At 51.7% G+C, this 21,100-nt stretch overlaps 3 protein-coding genes across 7 annotated transcripts in view; 2 read left to right on the top strand and 1 right to left on the bottom strand.

The window, feature by feature from the left end:
- Window positions 1-5,017, top strand: part of LOC121106658 — a 50,510-nt gene extending 45,493 nt beyond the window's left edge. For 2 of the 3 annotated variants that reach the window (XR_005839413.2, XR_005839412.1), the window contains one exon: window positions 130-5,017. Coding sequence is in view for 1 of the 3 variants with exons in the window: in XM_040646703.1 (XP_040502637.1) it covers window positions 130-260; window positions 3,548-3,646 (230 nt within the window). In the remaining 2 variants the exon portion in view is untranslated. The remainder of the gene's footprint in view (window positions 1-129) is intronic. The other variant, XM_040646703.1, reaches the window with a different exon arrangement.
- Window positions 5,018-5,982: 965 nt separating this feature from the next.
- ATP1B1 (ATPase Na+/K+ transporting subunit beta 1) lies at window positions 5,983-19,977 on the top strand. The gene is made up of 6 exons (NM_205520.5): window positions 5,983-6,308; window positions 8,277-8,405; window positions 15,140-15,295; window positions 15,887-16,071; window positions 17,838-17,918; window positions 18,581-19,977. The coding sequence occupies exons 1-6, from the start codon at window positions 6,209-6,211 to the stop codon at window positions 18,845-18,847; spliced, it is 918 nt and encodes a 305-aa protein (NP_990851.2). The 5' UTR covers window positions 5,983-6,208; the 3' UTR covers window positions 18,848-19,977.
- Window positions 19,791-21,100, bottom strand: part of NME7 (NME/NM23 family member 7) — an 88,095-nt gene continuing 86,785 nt past the window's right edge. For all 3 annotated transcript variants that reach the window (XM_040646693.2, XM_025143821.3, XM_015296724.4), the window contains one exon: window positions 19,791-20,048. In XM_040646693.2, the coding sequence (XP_040502627.1) occupies window positions 20,016-20,048 (33 nt within the window). In that variant the 3' untranslated portion in view covers window positions 19,791-20,015. The remainder of the gene's footprint in view (window positions 20,049-21,100) is intronic.

The raw sequence follows: 21,100 nt of genomic DNA, 5'->3' as shown, positions 1-21,100 counted from the left end.
CAGACAGTTCCCATCACAGAAGCGAAGTGTGTTCTGTCACAATAACTGGATGTCAAAGAAAGACTGAAGACAGATTCTCCAGTCAAAAGGTGGTCATTTTTTAACATGTATTAATTTACTGTGTTTCAGGTCAGGGTGCAGTGTTGACTATTGCAATATGCTGCAGTCATACCAAACAACCCAAACCAAAGCAAAGGCCAACAAGAAGTCAACAGAGGACAGCAGGCTTCCCAGCTGGTAGAGTGAGCTACCATCATAGGGTAAGAACTTACAGTGTGAACAACACTGGAGTAACCTTTAAAATTATTAAAGACATTTGTTGGTAGTTTTAGTGAAAGGACCTCCTCTGAGAAGGAGGAGAAAGGCCTCTGACAAGCACTGCAAATCATGTAGCATCCCACTGTGGCCCTGACAGAACAATTAAAACAAGTTGTTTAGGAACAAGTTGAACCCTAACTTACCCATTCCCATTGCCAGTTCCTGTGTGGGGCTGCTTAGATAAGTCTTGCTCCTGATGGCTAAAGATAGAAATGTTTTCCACTCAGATTTTTGTTTTACTTTTTAAGCTGTGTTAAAGCAGTCCTCAGAATAGTGTTGGGATTTGTTTGGTTCTCATTCCCTGACTTGCTTTAGTGCTGGCAGTCCCAGAATGGCCAGTCCTGGAGACAGCATAGGTCTCACTGGGGCAGCCAAGCAGGCTGGTGCCTAAACACAACCTGCCATCAGAAAACCCTGTCTGGAATGAGCAGGAACTGAAGCCTTACGATCTTGCTGTCAAGGCAGAAAGCTAACGATGGCCTCTTTCAATGGCGCGTATTGCTGCTTTATTCAGTAGGAGCCAAACAGGGGCCATTTTGTGTCAACCAGCAGGGGGTGAGGCTGGAGCAGATCTCTGGAGCTGCAGGCTCTGTATTTTCCCAAGCTGTGCAGACACTGACTGAATCAGGAGCTGGTGTAGCTGCTCGAGCTCAGTGGACAGCTACCAGGCAGCTGGCTGCTGCTCCAGTAAGGGCACTGGGTGCCCGCTGGCACACGATATGTGCTGTTCTTGCCAGCTTCATAGCTGGTTCCTGGGTAATACTTCTTCCCTGTGTGAAAACAGGGTGGATTTCCTGCAGGAAATTATTTTCATATTATCTTCAGTGAAGAGATTAATTTTTCCCTCTTCAGCCAAAAGGAGGAATTCTGGCAATATGGTTTGACTTCTGCTGCCTTAACAAGTTGCTGTCGCGTCCATCAGAACTGTGTTGATAGCTGGCAGGTTCCGCTGCTAGTGGGTTTGCTCAGACAGGGTGACTCTGTGCTGTCCACCAGTGATATTTATCCCGGTTATCAAACACCAGGCACACAGCATGCTGTCTGTCACGCATCCCCCTTTCCTGTCTCCACTTTCCTGCCAGCCAGGCCACTCCAGAAACCACCTGGTGTCCTGCACCTGGTCTCCAGATCATCATGAAGTGAATGTTTTTTCACTGACTAAGCACATGGGCCTTCGCCTGCCAGGGTTGGTGAAAAACTCACACCAGTTGGTCATTGTTGCAGGAAAACAGCTCAACTTGCACAGGTTAAGCCAAATCAAGGCTGGAGTTGGTTTACTGATTTATTAAGGATATGCGATTAACTATCAGTGAACTGTATATTCAAGAACAACGCTAGCGATTCACCAGCTGACCCACACTGTTAGACACTTAGAAAACACGAATAAATTCCTAGAAGCTCCTAGGCGTGCTTTTATAACCAGTCCCCAAAGATTTTCATCCTGCACACAAAGATACCCACCGCAGTCTCTCCAGAAACGGAGTCATTTCTGGCAGTGCAGATACCCTCCACTCACGTCCCGCTCCTGCTGGAGCTGTGCCTGTTCCAGTTTCAGGGGTGCCCACGCTGCTCCCTACTGATGCACCCCACTGATGCTGGGGAAGGCACCCCAGCAGGCTACCAATGTGCATCTAATGTGTGGGACCCTGCCCACAGGGTTAGGCTGCAGACAGGATGCACCTGAGCTGGGCAACAGTGTGATGCCAGCAAGGCAACCGCTGCCAGCGCCAAGATGGGTTTTCATTTCTGCTCTGTCCCTCTTTGAGGTTTCTCCCCAGTCTGACACATATTTTTGTGCATCTTTGCTACATCTTCCTGATGTCTTTCAGATTGATGCCTTTATTTGGAAATTCCCTTTGTCATTTCTTGCTTACCGCTTAATTCAGCTGATGGTCATTTTCCTCTTTACCGTAGTGGTTGTTTCCCACTCCAGCAAGATCATTTTGGGGTAAACGCCCTCTCAGACAGTTCTGGGTTTTCCATTCACATGTGCTGTTCATGCTGACTTCTGTCTTAGCAGCTGTTGTTGCCCGCAGCATTTTGCCAAGGGTGAGCGGTGCAGGCACCCCCACGAATAACGTTACACCGCCATAAAACTGGTAGTAGAGAAAGGAACACTGGCCTCACAGCTGAATTTTCTGTTCTATATTTACTTACTTTCCCAGAGTTTACCAGTTCACAGCATTTTAAACTTTGTTAGCTCACATAGCTCTGTGTGGCAAATCGGTTCAAATGCATTTGTCACATTCATGGGACCAGCCATGTGTGTCTATAAGCTAATCCCTCTTGATCCCACATCTGTGGGGAATGAGGAAGACTTGGAAGCTGTTCTTGCCATACCATGCTCTGGGACGCTACAGGTCCCACCTGAACTGATGTGAGGCTGAAAATCAGAGGACAGTGCCATGCAGGACCAGGAAGCTGTGTGGGGACCACACACTGGCAACTCCCCCCCTGGGGAGACCGACGGCGATTTCTGAAGGGCGCTTCTCTTCCCTCAAGGCTTCATGCAACTACCAGGGAGCTGTAAATGCCTGTGTGCCACCTGGCCCCTGGCTTTCAGCAGGAGAGGCTGGCCTGTGTGCTGTAGGGCTGCAGCAGCTCCGCTGCCAATGCAGTTCTTCACCCCCTCTCACCTGCTGTGTGCTGCAGGCCTTATGCCAAGCTCTTGAGCAGCTGCCCTTTTCCAGCTCCAGGCAGGCCAACCTGAGGAGGCCTAGCCCCATTTGTTGGTGGTGGCAGCCCACCAGCAGTAACTGTTTAATGTCATTTTGCTCACTTCTGACATCTTATAGTAGCTCTCAGTCCCATAGCCTGTGAGCCACTCCTCACAGCATGCCTCGCCTCTTCCTCCATGGCAAATTGCAGCACAGACCACAGACATCTCTGCCTACAGAGATGGTTCTCACACTTTACCCATGCTTTCTGCCCGTGACCATCAGCCGCAGTGCCTCATTTCCCAAGTCACCAAGTGAGACAAACCATGGTTTTGCTCTGCTCTATGCCATGCCCTTTTCTTGCTGCTACATCAAACGTCTGCCCTCCATCTGACCTTCAGTGGGACGCCTTTGCTTTCTTCCAGTCCCATAACACAGGAAACCCCAAGCAATATCCTTGTTGGACAACTATGGCCAAACTCACTGGAAGAAACCAGAATGCTCTTCGCAAGCCAGCTCCTAAGGGCGGAAAGATAAACCCTAAGTCCATCCCACGGGTTGTTCTTTCCTAGGTACTGCCGCAGCTCTCCCCAGCCCCGTCCTTCCTCCCACAGCTAATCTGGATGTGGATGTCTTCGCACATTTTGTTCTTTGTTCTTGGCAGTTGCTAAAGTTGCCTCAGGCCCTTATCACCTCAAAAGATCAGATCATATACCGGTGGCCTTAGAGACGGCCTGATTGATATCTGAGCAGCCAAACAAACGGTAAATTTGAATAAAATATGGCACCCTCTTGCCTATTAGTTCTGCTGATTCAGAGAGGATAATGTGCTAACATCAGGCAAAGTGCATGCCTTGAGCATGCACGGGATGGCAGCTTCAGAAAAAGGTTTGCAGAAATGGTGCACAACCCTCATGGAGTGCCTTCTGCCCAACCCAGACCCTGCATGCCCTGTCCTGTGCAGTTATGGGGATTTGGTGCTGCTGCCAACTCAACAGGGCTTATGTGTTTGCCGAGAAATACGGACTCTTGCAGGAAGTTTCCCGGTGATCCTTAAGCAAACAGCAATGCAGCCAAGGTGCTCCTGCAGCTCAGCTTCCACAGGCACCATCAGTACTGGTAGTGAGGGAACGTGCTCAGAGAAAGGTCATGTTTCTGAGTGGCCATTTACTCTGTAACCGTGATACGGCTGCTCGGGTTAGATGGATCATTCATCTCAATTGCTTTCTCCAGACTTACTCTCAATGGCCATGGTTTCACTTTGGGTGTCCCTGTTGCTTGGGCAGAAGGCAAGGAGGGGGGTGGGCTGCATTAGTTGCCACCATTCCACCTGCCCTAAGCCAACTTGTGTGGGATTTTCTTGGCTTATAGACGTGGCCAGACACAGCATACATGGACAGGCTCCTTAGCGAACGTACTCAGGTGGCAACATCACGTTGCCTCTGCACTCAGTTCCCAAAGTACTGGCTGCTGCAGGGCAGGGTGCTGAGGCCATGAGGGGCATCCAGGATATCAGAGAGTGCAGGTTCTCTTACCAGGCAGCCAGGCAGAGTGGGTGGCCCACAGCTGAGGATGCTGCCTTGCTGGCTCCAATAGCTATAGCACTGGGGTCTGAGCATTGGACATGGGCAGCTATTCCTCCCACAGTGTCTTGTTTATTGGCTTGATTGTAATCACAGTCCTCTTAACTCGTAACCGATACTCCTCCCTACGCGGCACACGATGTTCACTGGGTATCAGATCCTGCTGTCTGTTTGCTCTTGTTATCGCCCACCATCAGCAGGTCTCTTTAAAGATGAGCTCTGACAAACACCACGGAGAAAAGAGAGATGCCACTCGTCCTCTTCCTCCTTGGAAAATCAGCTGTCTGAACGCCATTGGGAGCAAGTTCCCCTAACCTACCTAGGACAAAAGTCAACGTGGCTGGCTCCTTCCATCGCCTATAACGTGTTACAGATCTGGCTTCCTCTGATAGCCATAATGTGCCACGGAGCACTCAGCAAACTGGCACTCCCACTTAAACACGCTCAGACTCTCCATTCTCCTGCGTGACGCTTCTAGTGCATGAGCCTGGGAGGCTTTGGGAAGCACCTTCATGGTGTCTGTCCCCAGGCGGCCTCAGCAGGCCAAGGCCCCAGAAACCATCTGTGTCGGTTGCCTCAGGGTCTGTGGCTGTGCTTTGGCCACGGGACGTGTGAAGAAAGGCTGAGGGAGCTGGGCGTATTCAGCCCGGAGAAGGCTTCAGGGAGACCTCATTAAGTGGCCTCCCAGCACTTGCGGGGAGCTCATTAACAGGAGGGAGACCGACTTCTTACACGGGCAGATGGTGCTAGGGCACGGGGAGGCAGTTTTAAACTAAAAGAGGGGAGATTTAGGTTAGACGTTACAAGAGATCTTTCACTCAGAGGGCGGTGAGGCGCCGGCACAGCTGCCCAGAGGAGCCGTGGTGCCCCATCCCTGCAGGCGCTCAAGGCCGGGTTGGATGGGGCCCCGGGCAGCTGAGGCTGGTGGGGCTCACGCGGAAGGGGCACCCCGCTCACCCCTCTGCGCGGCGCAGCCATCCCCGCGGCGTGAGCGCCCGCCCCGCCCCTCCCCCGCGCCGCAGCCCCGCGCACACCGCCGCTTGCCGCAGCCCCCCCGCGGGTCACCTTGCCAGGGCGGCTGCGCCCCGCGCCCCCCCGGGAAACAAAAGCAGCTGCCGGCAGGTGCCGCGCGGCGGGGGCGGCGCCGGCGGCTTTGCGCGGAGCGCCCCGCGGCCGCCCCACACGCGAGGAGGCGCGCGGCGGCGCGGGGCCGCCGCCCGCTCGCCGCGCCACACCTGCGCGCGCACCCGCGGAGCGCGGGCGCGAGCTCCGCACGAGCCCCTCACGAGCCCGACTCCGCCCGCCGGGCCCCGCCCGCCCCGCCCCGCGCCCCGCCCTCGCGCCCCGCCGCCGGCGCCCATTGGCCGTGCGGCCGGGGGGCGGGAGCCGGCGGTGTATATGAAGGGGCGCGGCGGGCGGGGAGCGCGGCCGCTCCGTGCCCGGTGGGCTCCGCTCTCTTCTTCTTCGCCCGTCGCCGCCGCCGCAGCCCCGCGGTAGCGTTCCCCCGTCCCGCCGGGCCAGCGCCGCCGGTCGCCCCTCAGCGCGGGCGGGAGCCCCCCTACGTTTACCCCGAGCCCGGGGCGCGGAGTACCGGCCGGGGCCCGTCCGATCCGACGTTCGCTCTCTCCCGCCGCCCCCCGCCCGCTCACCATGGCCCGCGGGAAGGCCAAGGACGGCGACGGCAACTGGAAGAAGTTCATCTGGAACTCGGAGAAGAAGGAGCTGCTGGGCCGTACCGGGGGCAGCTGGTGTGAGTGCGGGGCCGGGGGCGGCGGGCACTGCAGCGCGGGGCGCCACGCCTCCCTCCCCTGCGGCGGGGCTGCGGCGGGGCCGGGGGCTGCGCGCCTACCGCGGCGGGGCGGGCGTGCAGGTGGGGCGGGCCGGGGCGGGGCGGGGTGGGCCGACCTTGGCGAGGGCGCCTCGTCCTTGGGGCGCCTTCCCCGGCATCGCCGCGGCGGGCGGGCGGCCTCCCGGCTGCGCCCCGTTTCTGCCGCTCTACGCTTGCCCGGAGGAAGGACGCCGAGCTGCCTCTGCGCTTCGCCGCGTGACAACGGCTGTCCCTTCGCGCGCCCGCGAGGCGGCGGCGGCTCCGCGCGGCGATGCTCGCCCTCCGGGCGCATCCGTTGGCGGGGCGCCTCACGAACGGACGGCCCTTACGGCGCGGAGGGTTTTGCCGCCTGCCGTGCGCGCGCCACGCGGGTGCCGCAGCCTGGCGACGGCTGCGGGCGGCGTGAGGTTGGGGAGCGCTCCCCGCGCCCTCCCTGCGGCACGCCCGCGTTGCCCGCCAGGTGCCCGTGCCCGCTTCGGGGTCGCTCCCTTGGGCCGCTGTCCCGGTGCCCGGGGCCGAGCCGACCTGTTGCGAACGGCTTTCTCGTACGGTGTCGTGTGCTCGGGCCCGGACCCCTGCGATTTGTGAAAGCTTGACCTTTAAGGTGCCTATTAGTGCTAAGAGCATCCTGCTCGGGAAGCTGATTAAATGTGCCACCTCCCAGCGCCGGCCTTTTGATGTTACAGAGCTCAAAGGTGTCGTTAGGCTGCAGACGACGGCGTTAGTGTTTGGTTTGTTACAACAGCACCTCCTATGACCGTGCTCTGGAAAAAAAAAAATTTCCAAATGCTTCTGACGTCACGGCCATCGGCTTTACGCTGCCTGGATACCAAAGAGTGCTTTTAACTCGTGGAGAACCGCGCTGTTGCACCGAGCTCTGCCCGCCAGCCCCGGCCGCGGTACGCACCAGGAGGACAAGAGGACGGAGCGCCTGCTCGCCGCATCCCTCGGCCTCCAGTGCTGGCTGTACCTCTGCTCCTGGTTCCTTAGCAGATGAGGAGCAAAACCAGCCAGAGACAGCTGCGTTAATCAGGAGGCTCCTCTGCTGATGGAGGCTTTTGTGCTGGGGCTCAGGAGAGGAGGAATACTTTCACCTGCTGCGTCCTCCCTTGCCCTTGTATCTGCTCAGCTTGAGGCCTCCAAACAGGCCTCCTCTCCCTGGCCTGCAGCAAGGTCAGGGCACTGGGATCAAGTGCTCAGCGCCTGCTGCACTGCCTGGTTTGTCCCTGCGGCCACATTAGCATACAGTTCCTTGGCATGGGCTGGCTTATCCTGCAGGCGGCCTGGTGATGCCTAGTACGGCGTGTTACTGTGCAGTTAATCAGTTGAGATAATCTCTGTAAACCAGTAACCGATACCCAGAGCATGAGCTGTGCTGTGTCCGAGGTTATTTTAGTCATCTCCGAAACTGAATTCAGTCTTTCATTATTACAGAACTCTTTAATTGGCATCGGCGGTGCTGGGCTGCCTTTATAGATGCGAGTGGTTGACAAATACGGAGTGCTGTGATGCATACAAGCCCTTCCTTACATTTGAGATGAAGCATCGATGATTATTTATACCCGATTCCTGTTCCTGGATAGAAGCCAGACTGTATTACTGGCGAAGGTCAGACTTTTCCAGTGCACGTAAACCAGAATCTGATGGCTCCTTAGTATTCCCTGGAAGCAGCTTTGAGGCTTGGAGAAATGTGGGATGGGTGTCCTTCAGAAGCCTACTATGTGCAGCTGGTCTTCTCTGCGCTGGGCTTGTGCCCCACCAAAGTCTGTCACCTTGTGGTGGCATTGCTTAGCTGAGGGATCCATGGAAATATGGAAGAACACTTTAACCTTTGTGCTTCAGAATACCGAATCTTGGGGCTTGATTCATCTTTCCGTTCTTCTCTTGCAGTTAAGATCCTCCTCTTCTATGTCATCTTCTACGGCTGCCTGGCAGGGATCTTCATTGGGACCATCCAAGTGATGTTGCTCACCGTCAGTGAATTTGAACCCAAGTACCAGGATCGTGTGGCACCCCCAGGTAACTGGATGGAGGCGCGTGCCTGGCTGGCGCAGGCTGTTCTGGGGGCAGTTCAGTTACTCACCTCAGGGAGGAGGATGGAAACAGCATCTCCTTGCTGCAGCGCATATTGCTAGGGGGTGGGTATGTTCCAGGCCTTCTGTGAGCAGCACTGGCGCTTGAAGGCAGTCCTGTTAGAGCTCAGGCTTGCAGCACATCAGGCGTTCCTCCTGTCTGGGAGAAGCTGGAACCTGCGTTAATGCTCTGCTTCAACTGAAGCAATGGGGTGAGGTTCAGACTTCACTTGGGAATGAGCTGTGCAAAGAGCTTGGGTCCAGATTCTTTCAGAGCCACTATGTTGCATTTGTGAAAATGAGAGAACAGAAGTAAAACACTTCTCAGTGAAAGTGGGGGTGCACAAGGAGAATGGGGCAGTCCAGTTCTGGATGTGCTTACTGAATTGCATTGGTTAACGCTAAGTTGTGAGCTCCAGGAGGCAATAGCAGCAGCAAATGTGGAGTGGGAGGGTCGGAGGTGAGCTGGTGTCTCCTGATGCGCAGCTTTTCTCTGCTAAGTCAAGCAGGGGTCCGCCTGAAATGCAGGTATTTGCTTGAGTTGTGCCCAGCCTGCCTTCTGTGGCTGCTGCCGCAGGGTCCCTGCTCTGCCTGCTGCCTCCTGCGGCAGCTCTGCGCGTGGGGGGAGCTGCGCAACTGCTGCCTTCCCATATCGCGGATGACCTTGAGGCTGCTTGGCACTGGGTGCGGTAATGATCTGTCTCCAGTTGCTCTGTAAAACAGCTTTTAATAACGGTGGTATTTAAGTGACAATTGTGAGGCTGATGGCTTGTGGCTACAGAAGCTGGCTCTGGTGTCACACGGCGTCTTGCAACGCTGCTGTCTGCAGGGCTGTGCCGTAAGTGTTCCCTGCTCTAACAACGCAGGGAGTGCTGCCTGCACCAGATGGTGTCAGTATCTCAGCAAAGAATCGTCTCTTTTGGATAACTGCTTTTCCACCACCACTTCGAGAACACGGAAAGGAACTGCTGTCAGTGTGTGGCAGCTCCTAAGGTACTTGGGACGGTGGGGATAAGCGCTGCGCTCAGCGCTGGTGCTGGCTGTTCCCACCTCTGCGTCAGGCCGTGATGCTGGCAGTGAGGACTCCATACTGCTGACACTGACCAGAGCTGTTAGCTGCATTTGAAAGACAAACACGGCTAACGGGGAAAAGGTATTTCTTAAATGTGTTTTTCCCCACTTGAAGCCCAGGCATGAAATAATGAGCAGAAAAGTGGATCTTGAGTCGCATCCAGCCTTGCTGCTTTAGCCTGGTGTCACCTAATTACTCATTCTGGGTAAACTGTTAGGATTGCAAACTGCTGTTGAACAAACCTAATTGCAGAGCGATTCTGTAGTAAAATTCCTGTGCAAGATTTCAGCCTGCAGGATGTTATTTGTCTCTTAATTGCCTACTGCACTGCTTCTGAGCTTTATCTTTTCTTAACAAATAAAAGGAAATGAATTTCAAAGTGCTGTCTTAGTGTATAGTATAGAAATGGAGGAAGAAATAAAAAGGCTTTAAGGGATTTTTTGAGTTTGAAATGGGCTTATGGGACTGAAATCAAGCAGTATAAGAAAATCCAACTCTTTGAACAAATGACAGTATGCAGCCCAATGGAGAAGGTTTGAAGAACAGCTGTAATGGCATATGCACACCATTTAAAGGAAATACTACCCATGAACGATGCAGAGCCCTTCGCCGGGCATCATCTGATGGATTTCTCCACATGTGGACAGGTGAAGGGTGGCTCTTGCTGTGGTGTCTGTTCATCCTTGTCCTGCAGCATGGCACCTCTTAGACCACAGTGCATCAAAAAGCTTTTACAGAGACTGACCTGTGGTGGGCTGCAGGAGATGCTGTTGGCTGTCAGCAATCCCTGTGTTCCTTTAGTATGCGGGCATTTCCCTCCATTGCTAAGGGAACTGCTCCTCTGGCAATTAGCACATGTTCACTCACATGCTTGATGAGCATCTAACTCTAATTTTCCATGAACTGGGAGCCCTGCAGCCTATGAACTATGTTTAAAAAAAAAAAAGTTATGCAATTCTGGTTCCTGGTTCTTGTAGGGGGAGTTGCAAGCCAAGTATGTATAGTGGCAGCTTGATAGGCCCCAGATGTCCTGGGAAGCTAGAAAACCTGATTTTGTTCCTGTTAAATCCTTTGTCCTTGAGCAAGACCATTTTGTGATCCTGTAATGGATGGGAAGGGTGAATACTTGACTCTCCTTCAAGGTTTACAGGAGAAAGTGCTGTAGAGGCTGCTATAATGTCTTTCTAGTTCTGCAATATGAAAGGTTTCTAACAGCAGCAGAAAGATACAGGACGTTTCATTGAGTTACTGATGTAGGAATATAGCTGTAAAGTGCTGTTTGTAGCCAAGCATCATTTGCATGCTAATTGATTTGTGTGCTGAGCACAACAGGGATGTGATGCAGCTTTAGGGTGGCTGAGTGCCACACTGTCCATGGTGCTTTTCCCTCCTTTGCCCTGGGCTGGGAGAAGGGGCTGTGTGGTCACCTCTTGTCCAGTCTTGCTGCTGTGGCAGTAGGCACAGTAGGCTTCCGTGTATGCTGTGCCTCAGACTCTGCTTTACCACAGCACTCGCCCTGCTAGCAGGGAAGGGCCTTTTAAACGCAGAGTATTAAATGTATATATTTTTTTGAAATTCATTTTATTCTTCCCCAATGGGAATAATGGGGCTGTGTATCCTGCCATCTCGTGGCGCTCCTCCTGCAGACCGTGGTGTGCCCTGCAGCTGCTGCAGGGGTGGGAGTCAGCGCTGCGTGTGCTTTGGAGTGGTGAAGGAGGTGGCCTGTTCCAGTTGGGAGAGCTCGCGTCTCTGCTGTGTTAAATGCTGCCTGGGCAGCATCTGGTGGGAAAGGCTGCTCTGCTGTGGGTTCTCCGCTCAGCTTATTCAACTCAGATATAGCAGCAGGGAGATGGAAGCCAGGGTGATAGGAAAGCCCCAAGGGCTCTGTACCACCTCCCGTTGAGTCACGCTTCTGTTTCTGTCTCTTCTCTCAGCACCTAAGCATGAAAAAACATCTGAATCTGAAGCTCCAGGGCCACTGTCTCCCTCTAAGCCAAGCAGATTTACTGCATTTGTAGAAAACCTGCACCTGCTTTTTGCACTTCTGGGATGAGATAGAGGGTGATTAGAGATTGGAAGGGCATCAGTTAGCGTGGAGGCTTTCAAAGCCCACCCTCACTTAGTGTGTGGGGTGTGAAGTAGGGCTGGTGTAGTGGTTGCTAAATTTGTCATCTGTGTCACCCGAGTAGTGTTTAGACTCATTCTGAACCGTGGTGCTGGGAAATGAGCACTGCATGATGAAGCAACTGTAGTTCCTACAGACTTGCACAACTGCTGTTAGTAACAGTGCTGACCTACTGCTTCTAGTTTCTTCTCCTTCACCTTCAGGACAGTGCTTTTATTCAAGGGTTGCTTCTGCAGCTTGGAATGATGGCACTTGGAACGCTCAGTTGGAAATGAAATGGATTAAGTACGCTTGTAATCTGCAGCAGTATTCTGGGAGCAGAACTGTGGCTGGAAGAAGAATTAGTGGCTTGTCAGACTTGTCTGGTTTGAGATACTTTAGTACATTTGGAGTTAGAAACCAACGAGAGGTGTATCTGTTACTGAGGTGAGGCACCATTCATCTCTTGTGTGGACAGTGTCAGTCAAGTGAAAACAGTGATCTTACTGCCCAGCAATGCACTCTGCGAGGCAGTTACAGAAATAGTATGTCAGAATCAAAAGTGGTTTTGTCACTGTTTTCCTGGAAACGAGTGCCTTGATATTTCTGTGTTATGAGCAGCAGCATCACCAGACGTGACTCTGGTAATGACACGAGGTGACCTGTGGCACACAGATGTAATTTGAAAATGGAGAGAGTTTTGTTTGGGTTTCTGGCCGTGGGAACACTCGAGGCTTCATTTCTGTCTCCCAGAGCTTGCTGATGAATGGCTTCCTCATGGGCACGAGTCCCTAAGAGCCTTATGCAGCCTCGTACTTCCTTGTTGCCCACCAACCCCTGGTAGGTAGCACTGGGATAGAATCATAGAATCACAAGGTTGGAAAGGACCTGTAAGATCATCTAGTCCAACTGTCCTCCCATTACCGTTGCTACCACAAGCCACTAAACCATACCTCGTAGCTCCTCGTCCAGATGCCTCTTGAACACTGCCAGGAACAGTGACTCCACCATCTCCCCAGGCAGGCCATTCCAGGGCCTGACCACCCTCTGGGAGAAAAAGTTTTTCCTTATGTCTAATCTAAACCTTCTCTGGCACAGCTTGTGGCCATTTCCTCAGGTCTTGTTTGTTGCCTGGGAGAAGAGGCCGAACCCCTCCTCATCATAACCTCCCTTCAGGAAGTGGTGGCTCAGCCCCCACTCCAGTGCTTGTTTCAGTTCTCCCAGTAGGGATGAGAAGCTTTCAGAAAGGTCACTGAATGTTTTGGAGACATTCCCCCTTCTTGTCTTATCAAATCAGCGTGTTCTTTTTAAACGGAGTTGCTCAGGAAGGGTTTACTAATGGTGCACCTCTGGTAACAGTACTGAAGCTTTTGTTTTGAATGTGAACATACAGGTGGCACAGAAGGGATAACAAGGAAATAAATGATAGGCCTGTGCTTAGGGCTGTGTGTGCAGTCAGTCACATGCATGTGAGTACGGAAGTTGTGGTGGAAACCACTGATAGGTTTTCAGTCGGCATCAAACACCTTTTGTCTTCGCATAGCTTCCCTTGTTTGTCTTCGAAGTGGAAAGGCTGTTTCACTGCTTTGTTCTTGTCCTGATCAAAGCAAGCCCCTGTGCCACCAAGGCACGACTCCCCGAAGTGCTGGGCTAAGGGCAGCTGGGCTGTGCTGTGGCTGATGGCTGTGACCAGGGAGGGCTTTCTCTTGGAGCTGCTCCACGAGGCGCTGCTTGGGTTCTGGTGCTGCTCTGCAAAGGTTTGCAGGATGGATCCTTTGGGCTGGGAGCCTGTTTTCCAGGTCCTGTGGATGGGTGAAGGATTGGTGCTGGGCCGTGTGTGCCAGTGGCCAGGCTGTCCTGGCAGCAAGCTCGGGGCTTTCACAGGGGCTGCAGGGCTCACTCTGCCCTTCACCCTCACTGTGCCTGCCTGGGTGGCTGTGGGTGTGATAAAAAGCAAGTGGGGACTTCCTTGCTGCTAGCAGGCCTGGGTGAGCTAACAGCTCAACGGCGTGAGCAAAGCTTAGCAAGCCTGGCCGAGCTTTCCTCAGTATTATATTTACTCACTGAACTGATAACTGTAACTTGAACTCTGGAAGAGGCAGGCCCAGGGAGTCACTTCGTGTAACTCTGGACTCACTGCTTCCTGGTGGATCAGTAACATGAGGAGAGTTGCTGGGATAGGTTGAAGTCCTTTACTAAAGCCAAACCCAACTTATTTTATGCATTTGTAAGCTTTGGTAGGACAAGAAAGCAAGGAATTGCTTGAAAAGGGGTTGAAAGCTCCACTGACTTTGAAAAGTGAGACTTAATTCTGCTGATGGAATGGTGAATTGCTTCTGAATATGTAACACTGAGCCTGGGCAGTTTGTACCGAAGGGAGCTTGGAGAGGGCAAAGCTACTTCCCGGAATAAAACCTGAAATTGCAAGCCATGTCTCGCTATCTTCAGGCACCAGGAGCTGCCTTTAGGGGAACAAAGCTCATCTTTGTCCCGGGTTACAAATTCCACCTCACTGGATAGGGGGAGTGGTGATTTGGCCGAGCAGGGGCTGAGCAGAAGCACAAGAGTGGCTTTAGGAAAACGGCTGGAGTCACAAGCTGCTGCCAGCTGGGGCCAGCCTGCTGAGCTGCCCAAGCCTTGCGCTGGGGAAACTCGTTGGCAGCAGACCTCTTCTGAGCTGTCAAAGGAAATGCTGCTCTCCTGCTCATTTTTTTTGTTCTTGCTAAAGTGAAGATGGCAAACTGAACAAAAGTTGAGACCTGAGTAATTACAGTGGCAGCCACGAAGGCAGCATGAATTCCAGTTCCCATTGCTTTAAATTTAAGCGTTAGCCATGCATCAGTGCATTCAATTAAAACATGACCTGAACTTCACGCAAGAGCAGCTATTTCCAAGTCCATACTGACAGGCAAAGGGCTTAGTGTTTTTCATCGTCTACAGGCGCTGCTTATATCTAGTCCATGCATTCTTTTTCTACTTGTCCTCCTGAAGTCAAAACCAGAGCCAGTCAGACAGCCCAGGATATAGGACGGCCTTGAAGCATCTTTCTGGTGGAGTGGTGTTTCCCAACTCATAGCGTTGCAGCTTTCCAGGTCACCCTGTGAGGTATGCATGTGCCGGAGCCAGCATCCCCGGGGGGCCCGTGGTGTGGCTGCTCTCAGGTGCAGGCAGATTCCTACTGTGGTTGGGGAGGAGGCAGGGGCCTGCAGTTGGCTGTTTTTCTGGGGGAAAACCTTGACTTGTAGCCTTCCTTCTGGGGCTGTGATTTTATCTGTGCAGTGGTGCAAACCTTGTGATGAATATTCCAGACTCTTGGTGGAAACTGGAGATAAGAGCCCTGCAGAACCTCCCCTCTAGTGAGCTTATGTTGTTTTCTGTGTGTCGTGAGGCCTGAAAGATACAGATTAGTAATACTGCTTTGTGCTCTCTGTGTGTAGCACTGCCCGCAGGCCATGCAGCTCCCAAGCGTACTTAATGTTTTCTTCCTGATTTTTGCTTTCCTTAGGACTGACTCAAGTCCCCCAGGTACAAAAGACAGAAATTTCCTTTACTGTCAACGATCCCAAAAGCTACGACCCGTATGTGAAGAATCTGGAGGGGTTCTTAAACAAGTACAGTGCTGGTGAGCAGACTGACAACATCGTATTTCAGGACTGCGGAGGTAAGTCCTGGTTATTTCCTACATTGAGGGCCCTGCCCAGTGCCTCTGTCAGGTCCAGGGGCACCTGAGGGCCAGTAGTGGCATTGTCTGCCTTCAGCTGTCTCTTTCCTCATACCAGCACCACACTGGTAGAGCTTTACCCGGTGGGCTTTCGTTCCAGTTCTGTCAGCTGCTCATTTAAAGATGGGTTTGGACAGACCGGATGTGGCCGGGGATGTACCAGAAGCTTATTGCAAAGGATACGTGGCTGGGGACTCGCAGGTTTCTCTTGGAGAAGATTGCAGCTGAGTCTCCACAGCTTATAGCACTGACTTTATAACCTTCCTGAAAGCCAGGGGAAGTTCTGCTGGTGACTTTGCTAGGGCCTCTGTCAGTAGTTAGGCAGAGAGCCCCACAGACTCACTGGGCTGTGATCAGTCTGTGTATGGGGAGCAGCAGCTGGGCGCAGGCCTGTGCTGCCAGCCCAGGAGGTGGTATTGCCCATGAGGGTGAGTGGGAAATCCTGAGGGCACAGTGATGCAGAAATAGGGCTGTCCCTGTTGAGAAGGTCACACTGCATGTGGTTGTTTTTTCGTTCCTCCCCTGTGGTAGACATACCTACGGATTACAAAGAGAGAGGACCATACAATGATGCCCAAGGTCAGAAGAAGGTCTGCAAGTTCAAACGTGAGTGGCTGGAGAACTGCTCTGGGCTGCAGGATAACACCTTTGGGTACAAGGATGGCAAACCATGCATTCTCGTCAAGCTCAACAGAATTATTGGCTTCAAACCTAAGGCAAGTATTTCCTCCCTTTCTAACTGAAGCTACTGATGAGGATGGGGAGCTGGCTACAGATATGCTGTGGGGCTGGAAAAGTCTTTCAACTTGTGCCTGCTTTTCTGTTTGTGTGGAGAGATCAGTATTAACCCTGTTCTGCAAAGGAGAGACTGTGAGACCATTGTATGGCCGGCTTTAAAAATGGTTTCATAAAAAAGCAACAGAAAACACACACTGCAGGTTCACAGCAAGTAGCCATGAGCTGTCATAGTGTAGACTCCTGCTCAACTCTGGTGACTTGCAGAGCCTGCCAACTGAATCACTCCAATGAGGTGTTTTCTTCAAATGATAAAAACCCACGTTACCTGTGTGCTGCTGCGTGACAGTCCCAGGCCTACGTTGTCTGCAGTAGGATCAGCCAGTTGTGTTGTGCCTCAGATGCCTTCTCCAGGTGCTGCAGAGCTGCCTGCCTTGCTAAAACCACTTAGTTCAATGCAGTAGTGCTATGTGAGGCATTAGACCTAATATAGATGGTATAGCAGTAGTGCTATGTTAGGTATTAGACCTGACTCTCAGATATACTTGTAAGCTACATCTGAGAGTTTGGTGCAGCTCTCACAGCAAGGACAAGGTGATCTCTGCGTTACTGAATGCAGCCTCAGAAACACCATGAGTGTCTGCTGTTCTGCCCCATGCTTGGTGTTGCACTGAGAGGCAGGTTTGTGGCAACAGCTGAAGGAAGTTAATCTGGGCAGGAACTGCTTTAACTTTATTTTTCTCCAGCATACTGAGATGCCAAAAAATGCTGCGAGAACTGAGAGGCAGAGTACAAGTCACTGAATGAGGCACGGTGCTCAGCACACCGCTCTGTCTCCTGGATGGAAAGCCATGCCTGGTACATCAGGCAGCCTGCATCACCATCAGTAGGCATAGTTGAGAGGAGAGAGAAAGGCTGGCTCACTCATGTGGTTGGAGGCAAACTCTTCTGCAAAAGGAAGGCCGTCCTGTGCTACAGGAGATGAGTTGGATCTTGAATTATCTGATCCCAGGTGGAAACTGTGTGTGCTGGAACTTGCAGTGCTGGGTCTGTGGTGGTTGCAGGTGCTGTAAGATGCATGGTGTGATGGCGAAGGGGGAGGCTTTGGTGTGCATTGAGGGGCAGGGTCTGGGCACAGTGTGACTTCAAATGTGTATCTGAGGCAGTATTCATTTGTTCCCCTATTCCACACTTCAGCAGGAGCCCTCCAGCTCTTGTGTGGGGTATGTTGTTTGTCAGGCTGTTCTGAGCTCTGCATGCATAGCTGGCACTGCCAGCTTTCCCGGAGCCCTTCTACATGGGTGATGTCAAAGTTCAGGAACGTTGTCAGGGTGTGACCACCTCTGTTATTCTTTGCTGTGTGTTTCCAATCCTGACTGCACTCACCTGGCGATCAGGTGGGCAACCTCCCAGCACTGCATCTGTTGCTGTGTGACATTTGCACAAGCAAACAGCTCTTTACCAGGAGACACTTTATTCTTCAGTGACTCTATGGAATGAAAAATACTCTCAAATGTCTGTAGGCGCAGATAGCAGCTTTACTTGGGTGCACTGCAGTGCTCACAGTTGTGTCATGCTGCCTGTCTGTCCCAAGAACTGCCAGCAATGGCTGTGGCCTCAGGAGCTGAGCCAAAGGGATTCTTGTTGGCTGTGGTTTGGTGCCACTGAGCTCTGCCGCTGCAGAGGTGCCCCAGTCCATGAGGATGCATCATCCAGTGCGTTAACATTGCCCTGTTGTTTCTTCCAGGCGCCAGAAAATGAGAGCCTCCCCTCAGATCTTGCAGGAAAATACAACCCCTATCTCATCCCTGTCCACTGTGTTGCCAAGGTAAGTGAGATACAACAACAGAGAGGTGGGGAACTGTAGGCAGAGGCAGGCAGAGTCCTTGTCCGATGGTAACTGCCTCTCGCTGCCCTTCAGCAGGTGGTTGGGGTGGCTCTCACGTGAGAACTGTTCCCTCAGTAGTGGGAGCTTCTCAAGTGCCCTTGGTGATGAGCAACAGCAATGCCCTCACCAGGAGGGTGAGGCCAGAAGTGGCTGTAGGGCTGCTGAGCGTTGTACTGCAGTTCTTAGCAAGGATGGCTGGGAAATGGCTCTGGTGAAGAGATACTTACTTTGCATGCTAATGCTGCTGAGAAGCAGCAGAGGCTTTTTTTTGTTTTTTTGTTTAACCAAAGACGGTGGGTTGGTATGACAGGAAACTGTGCTGACTTCTGAATGTACGAAGAAGTGGTTGAGTGAGGTTTTTAAATAAATGAATTATAAAAAGAAGTGCTTTTCCTGGCTGTGCGTGCTGGGAGGCCCAGCTTGGGAGCAGCTGGGTAGGCAGCTCCCAGGTGCCCTTGTGGATGGGGCGGTCCCGGTGCTGTCAAGGCGAGGAGCAGTGGTGACCAAAGAGGGGGCACAGTGCTGATAAATAAACCAGATGATGTGAGAGAGCACAGCTACAAATGGGGTGTTTTCATCTTCTGTTCTTTTCCCCATCTCAGAGGGACGAGGACGCAGACAAGATCGGCATGGTGGAGTACTACGGGATGGGCGGTTACCCGGGCTTTGCCCTGCAGTACTACCCATACTATGGCAGGCTCCTGCAGCCGCAGTACCTGCAGCCACTGGTGGCAGTGCAGTTCACCAACCTGACCTACGACGTGGAAGTGCGCGTGGAATGCAAGGCCTATGGGCAGAACATCCAGTACAGCGACAAAGACCGCTTCCAGGGACGCTTTGATATTAAATTTGACATAAAAAGCAGCTGATTGTAAGCACAACTCTCTCTCTCCCCCTCTTCCTCCTAGCCATTTAAAAAAGGTTTAAAAAAAAAAAAAAAGAACAAAAAAGAAAACCTACTAGTCTTGAACAAACTGTCATACGTATGGGACCTACACGTAATCTATATGCTTTACACTAGCTTTCTGCATTTACTAGGTTAGAATGTAAACCAAGTGTAGCAATAGCGACAAATATTTATTCTACTGTAAATGACAAAAGAAAACAGAATTGAGCCTTGGGACATGCCCATTTTTACTGTAAATTATGATTCCATAACTGACTTGTAGTAAGCAGTGTTTCTGGCCCCTAAGTATTGCTGCCTTGTGTATTTTATTTAGTGTACAGTACTATAGGTGCATACTCTGGTCATTTTTCAAGCCATGTATCGTATCTGTTTTCTACTTCTTGTGAGCAAAGACTTCTGCTGTCCAAGGTGTAAATACTCAATGGGACTAGAACTGGCATGATACTTCTCATTATTTTGTTCCTTTGAAAAGAAAGGCCCACCTGTGAGACTCTATTCAACAGCACTCCATAAGGCTTCTGACTTTTCTGCGGTGTTGGGATGTTTTCTTTGGAGGGGTGGCAGGCTAAACTAACTGAAGTCAGGTTAAAGAGAGTAGATGATTGTGTACCTACCGTGCTTTGTAGCGAATGCTGTCTCTCTCCACCTTTTCCCTCATCCTCCAGCGTGTCTGTGAGAGACCTGGGTCAGGCTATTGCTGTCCTCAGTGATAGGCACAACTCTTTGCTTTGTATATTTTCTTTTTTTTTTTTCCTTCTGGAGGCATCGCACACTGTGGTGCTAAATGTCTTTATTGAATGTTTTAACCATTTTCATGGTGAATGAATTTTATATTTATGCAGTTGTACAATTTTATTTTTTTTCTGCAAGGAAGTGTAATGTATGAAATAAACCAAAGTCACATGTTTGAAAATAAATCTTTATTTTAAACTTTATAAAAGCAATGCAGTACCCCATAGAATGGTGTTAAATGTTGTCTAAAGTGCAAAACTCTATGTTCTAACATGTAATACTAGCCAGGAGTACAGTGCTCTTGTTGATCTTGTATTTCAGTCAGGTTGACGTATTGGACAAATAAATGAATGAACACTGCTCTGTGCCCTTGCCTTCTACTTTGGGGGTGGGGGCTCTCAGTTGTCCAGGATCTTGAAGAAGTACTGCACCTGTTTCAGAAATAAAAGACATCTTTCTCATTTCCAGCTGAGCTTGAGAGGGTTGGAACATCGTAACATCCATCGTCATTGCCATAAACTGCTGCTGCCACCTTTGACCAACTGTTACTCGTCTCCTCTAGAGCAAAGTGTTCTCTGATGAAGTGGTGGCTTTCCTCTCTCTAAGCTAGCTGCTCCCTCAGAGCACTGGGACTGTGCTGTTCCACAGACCAACACTTGTTTGAAAGGCTGCACCTTCGTCCTTACTTCACGTTCTCTGGGTAGTAATGGTGTATCCTTAGCATGAAACAGCTGCCTGAGGTGAGTGCTGTGGGAGCAGGGAAGGCGTGAGTCACAGCAGCAGAAGAAGGGAGCTGCAGGGCTGAGAGCTGGGCTCCGTGCTGCCCCGAGCACAGGGTGCTCCTGGCAGGGCTGCCCAGAGGACTTGATGAGGTTTGGCAGTGAGCGTCCTGCTGGAGTCACCGTCATTTTTCACACCATCATTTCATTCTGTGTGAAGCGGATTGCCAGGCAGAATTTCTTTGTGAGAAAGTAACAAAACACTGATATCCCAAAGCAAGCACTTGAAACAGCCTTCAAAACTGGAATGCAATGTATTAGAAAGGCAGCCCGCTGAACTTTTTGCCATCTGCTAGGAGGACAAGCACAGCCATTGCATACTACAGCAGCTAGCACAAGCATCTGATCATCTCAAATGCAGAGCAGGAGCAGCCTGGAACACCACCTTCAGCTGTTTGATGTGCTGCTGGGGCTCAACAAAGACGCGGTAATTGAAGCACTAAAATACTCCCCTGCAGGCAGGCCAAATGCACAGCGTTAGGAAGGAACACGCAGCCATTTGGTGCCTACCAGGCAGTGGGCTGACACTGTGATCAATCACGGGGGTGCGTGGATCACAGTTTCCTTAGACACAGCCTCACCCCTGCAATTAATGCCCTACGTGCATGGCATTAGAGAAACAAAGCTTTCAGTTTCAGAGCACCAAGAGATACCTAGGCAATTTATCTCCTAATTTACCATGTAAGAGCAAAGTCCAAGCATGA

This window comes from Gallus gallus, chromosome 1 (genome assembly GCF_016699485.2).
Source record: "Gallus gallus isolate bGalGal1 chromosome 1, bGalGal1.mat.broiler.GRCg7b, whole genome shotgun sequence".
NCBI classification, from domain to species: domain Eukaryota; kingdom Metazoa; phylum Chordata; class Aves; order Galliformes; family Phasianidae; genus Gallus; species Gallus gallus.
Note: the sequence above shows the minus strand (reverse complement) of the source record. Positions and strands in the feature narration are given on the sequence as shown.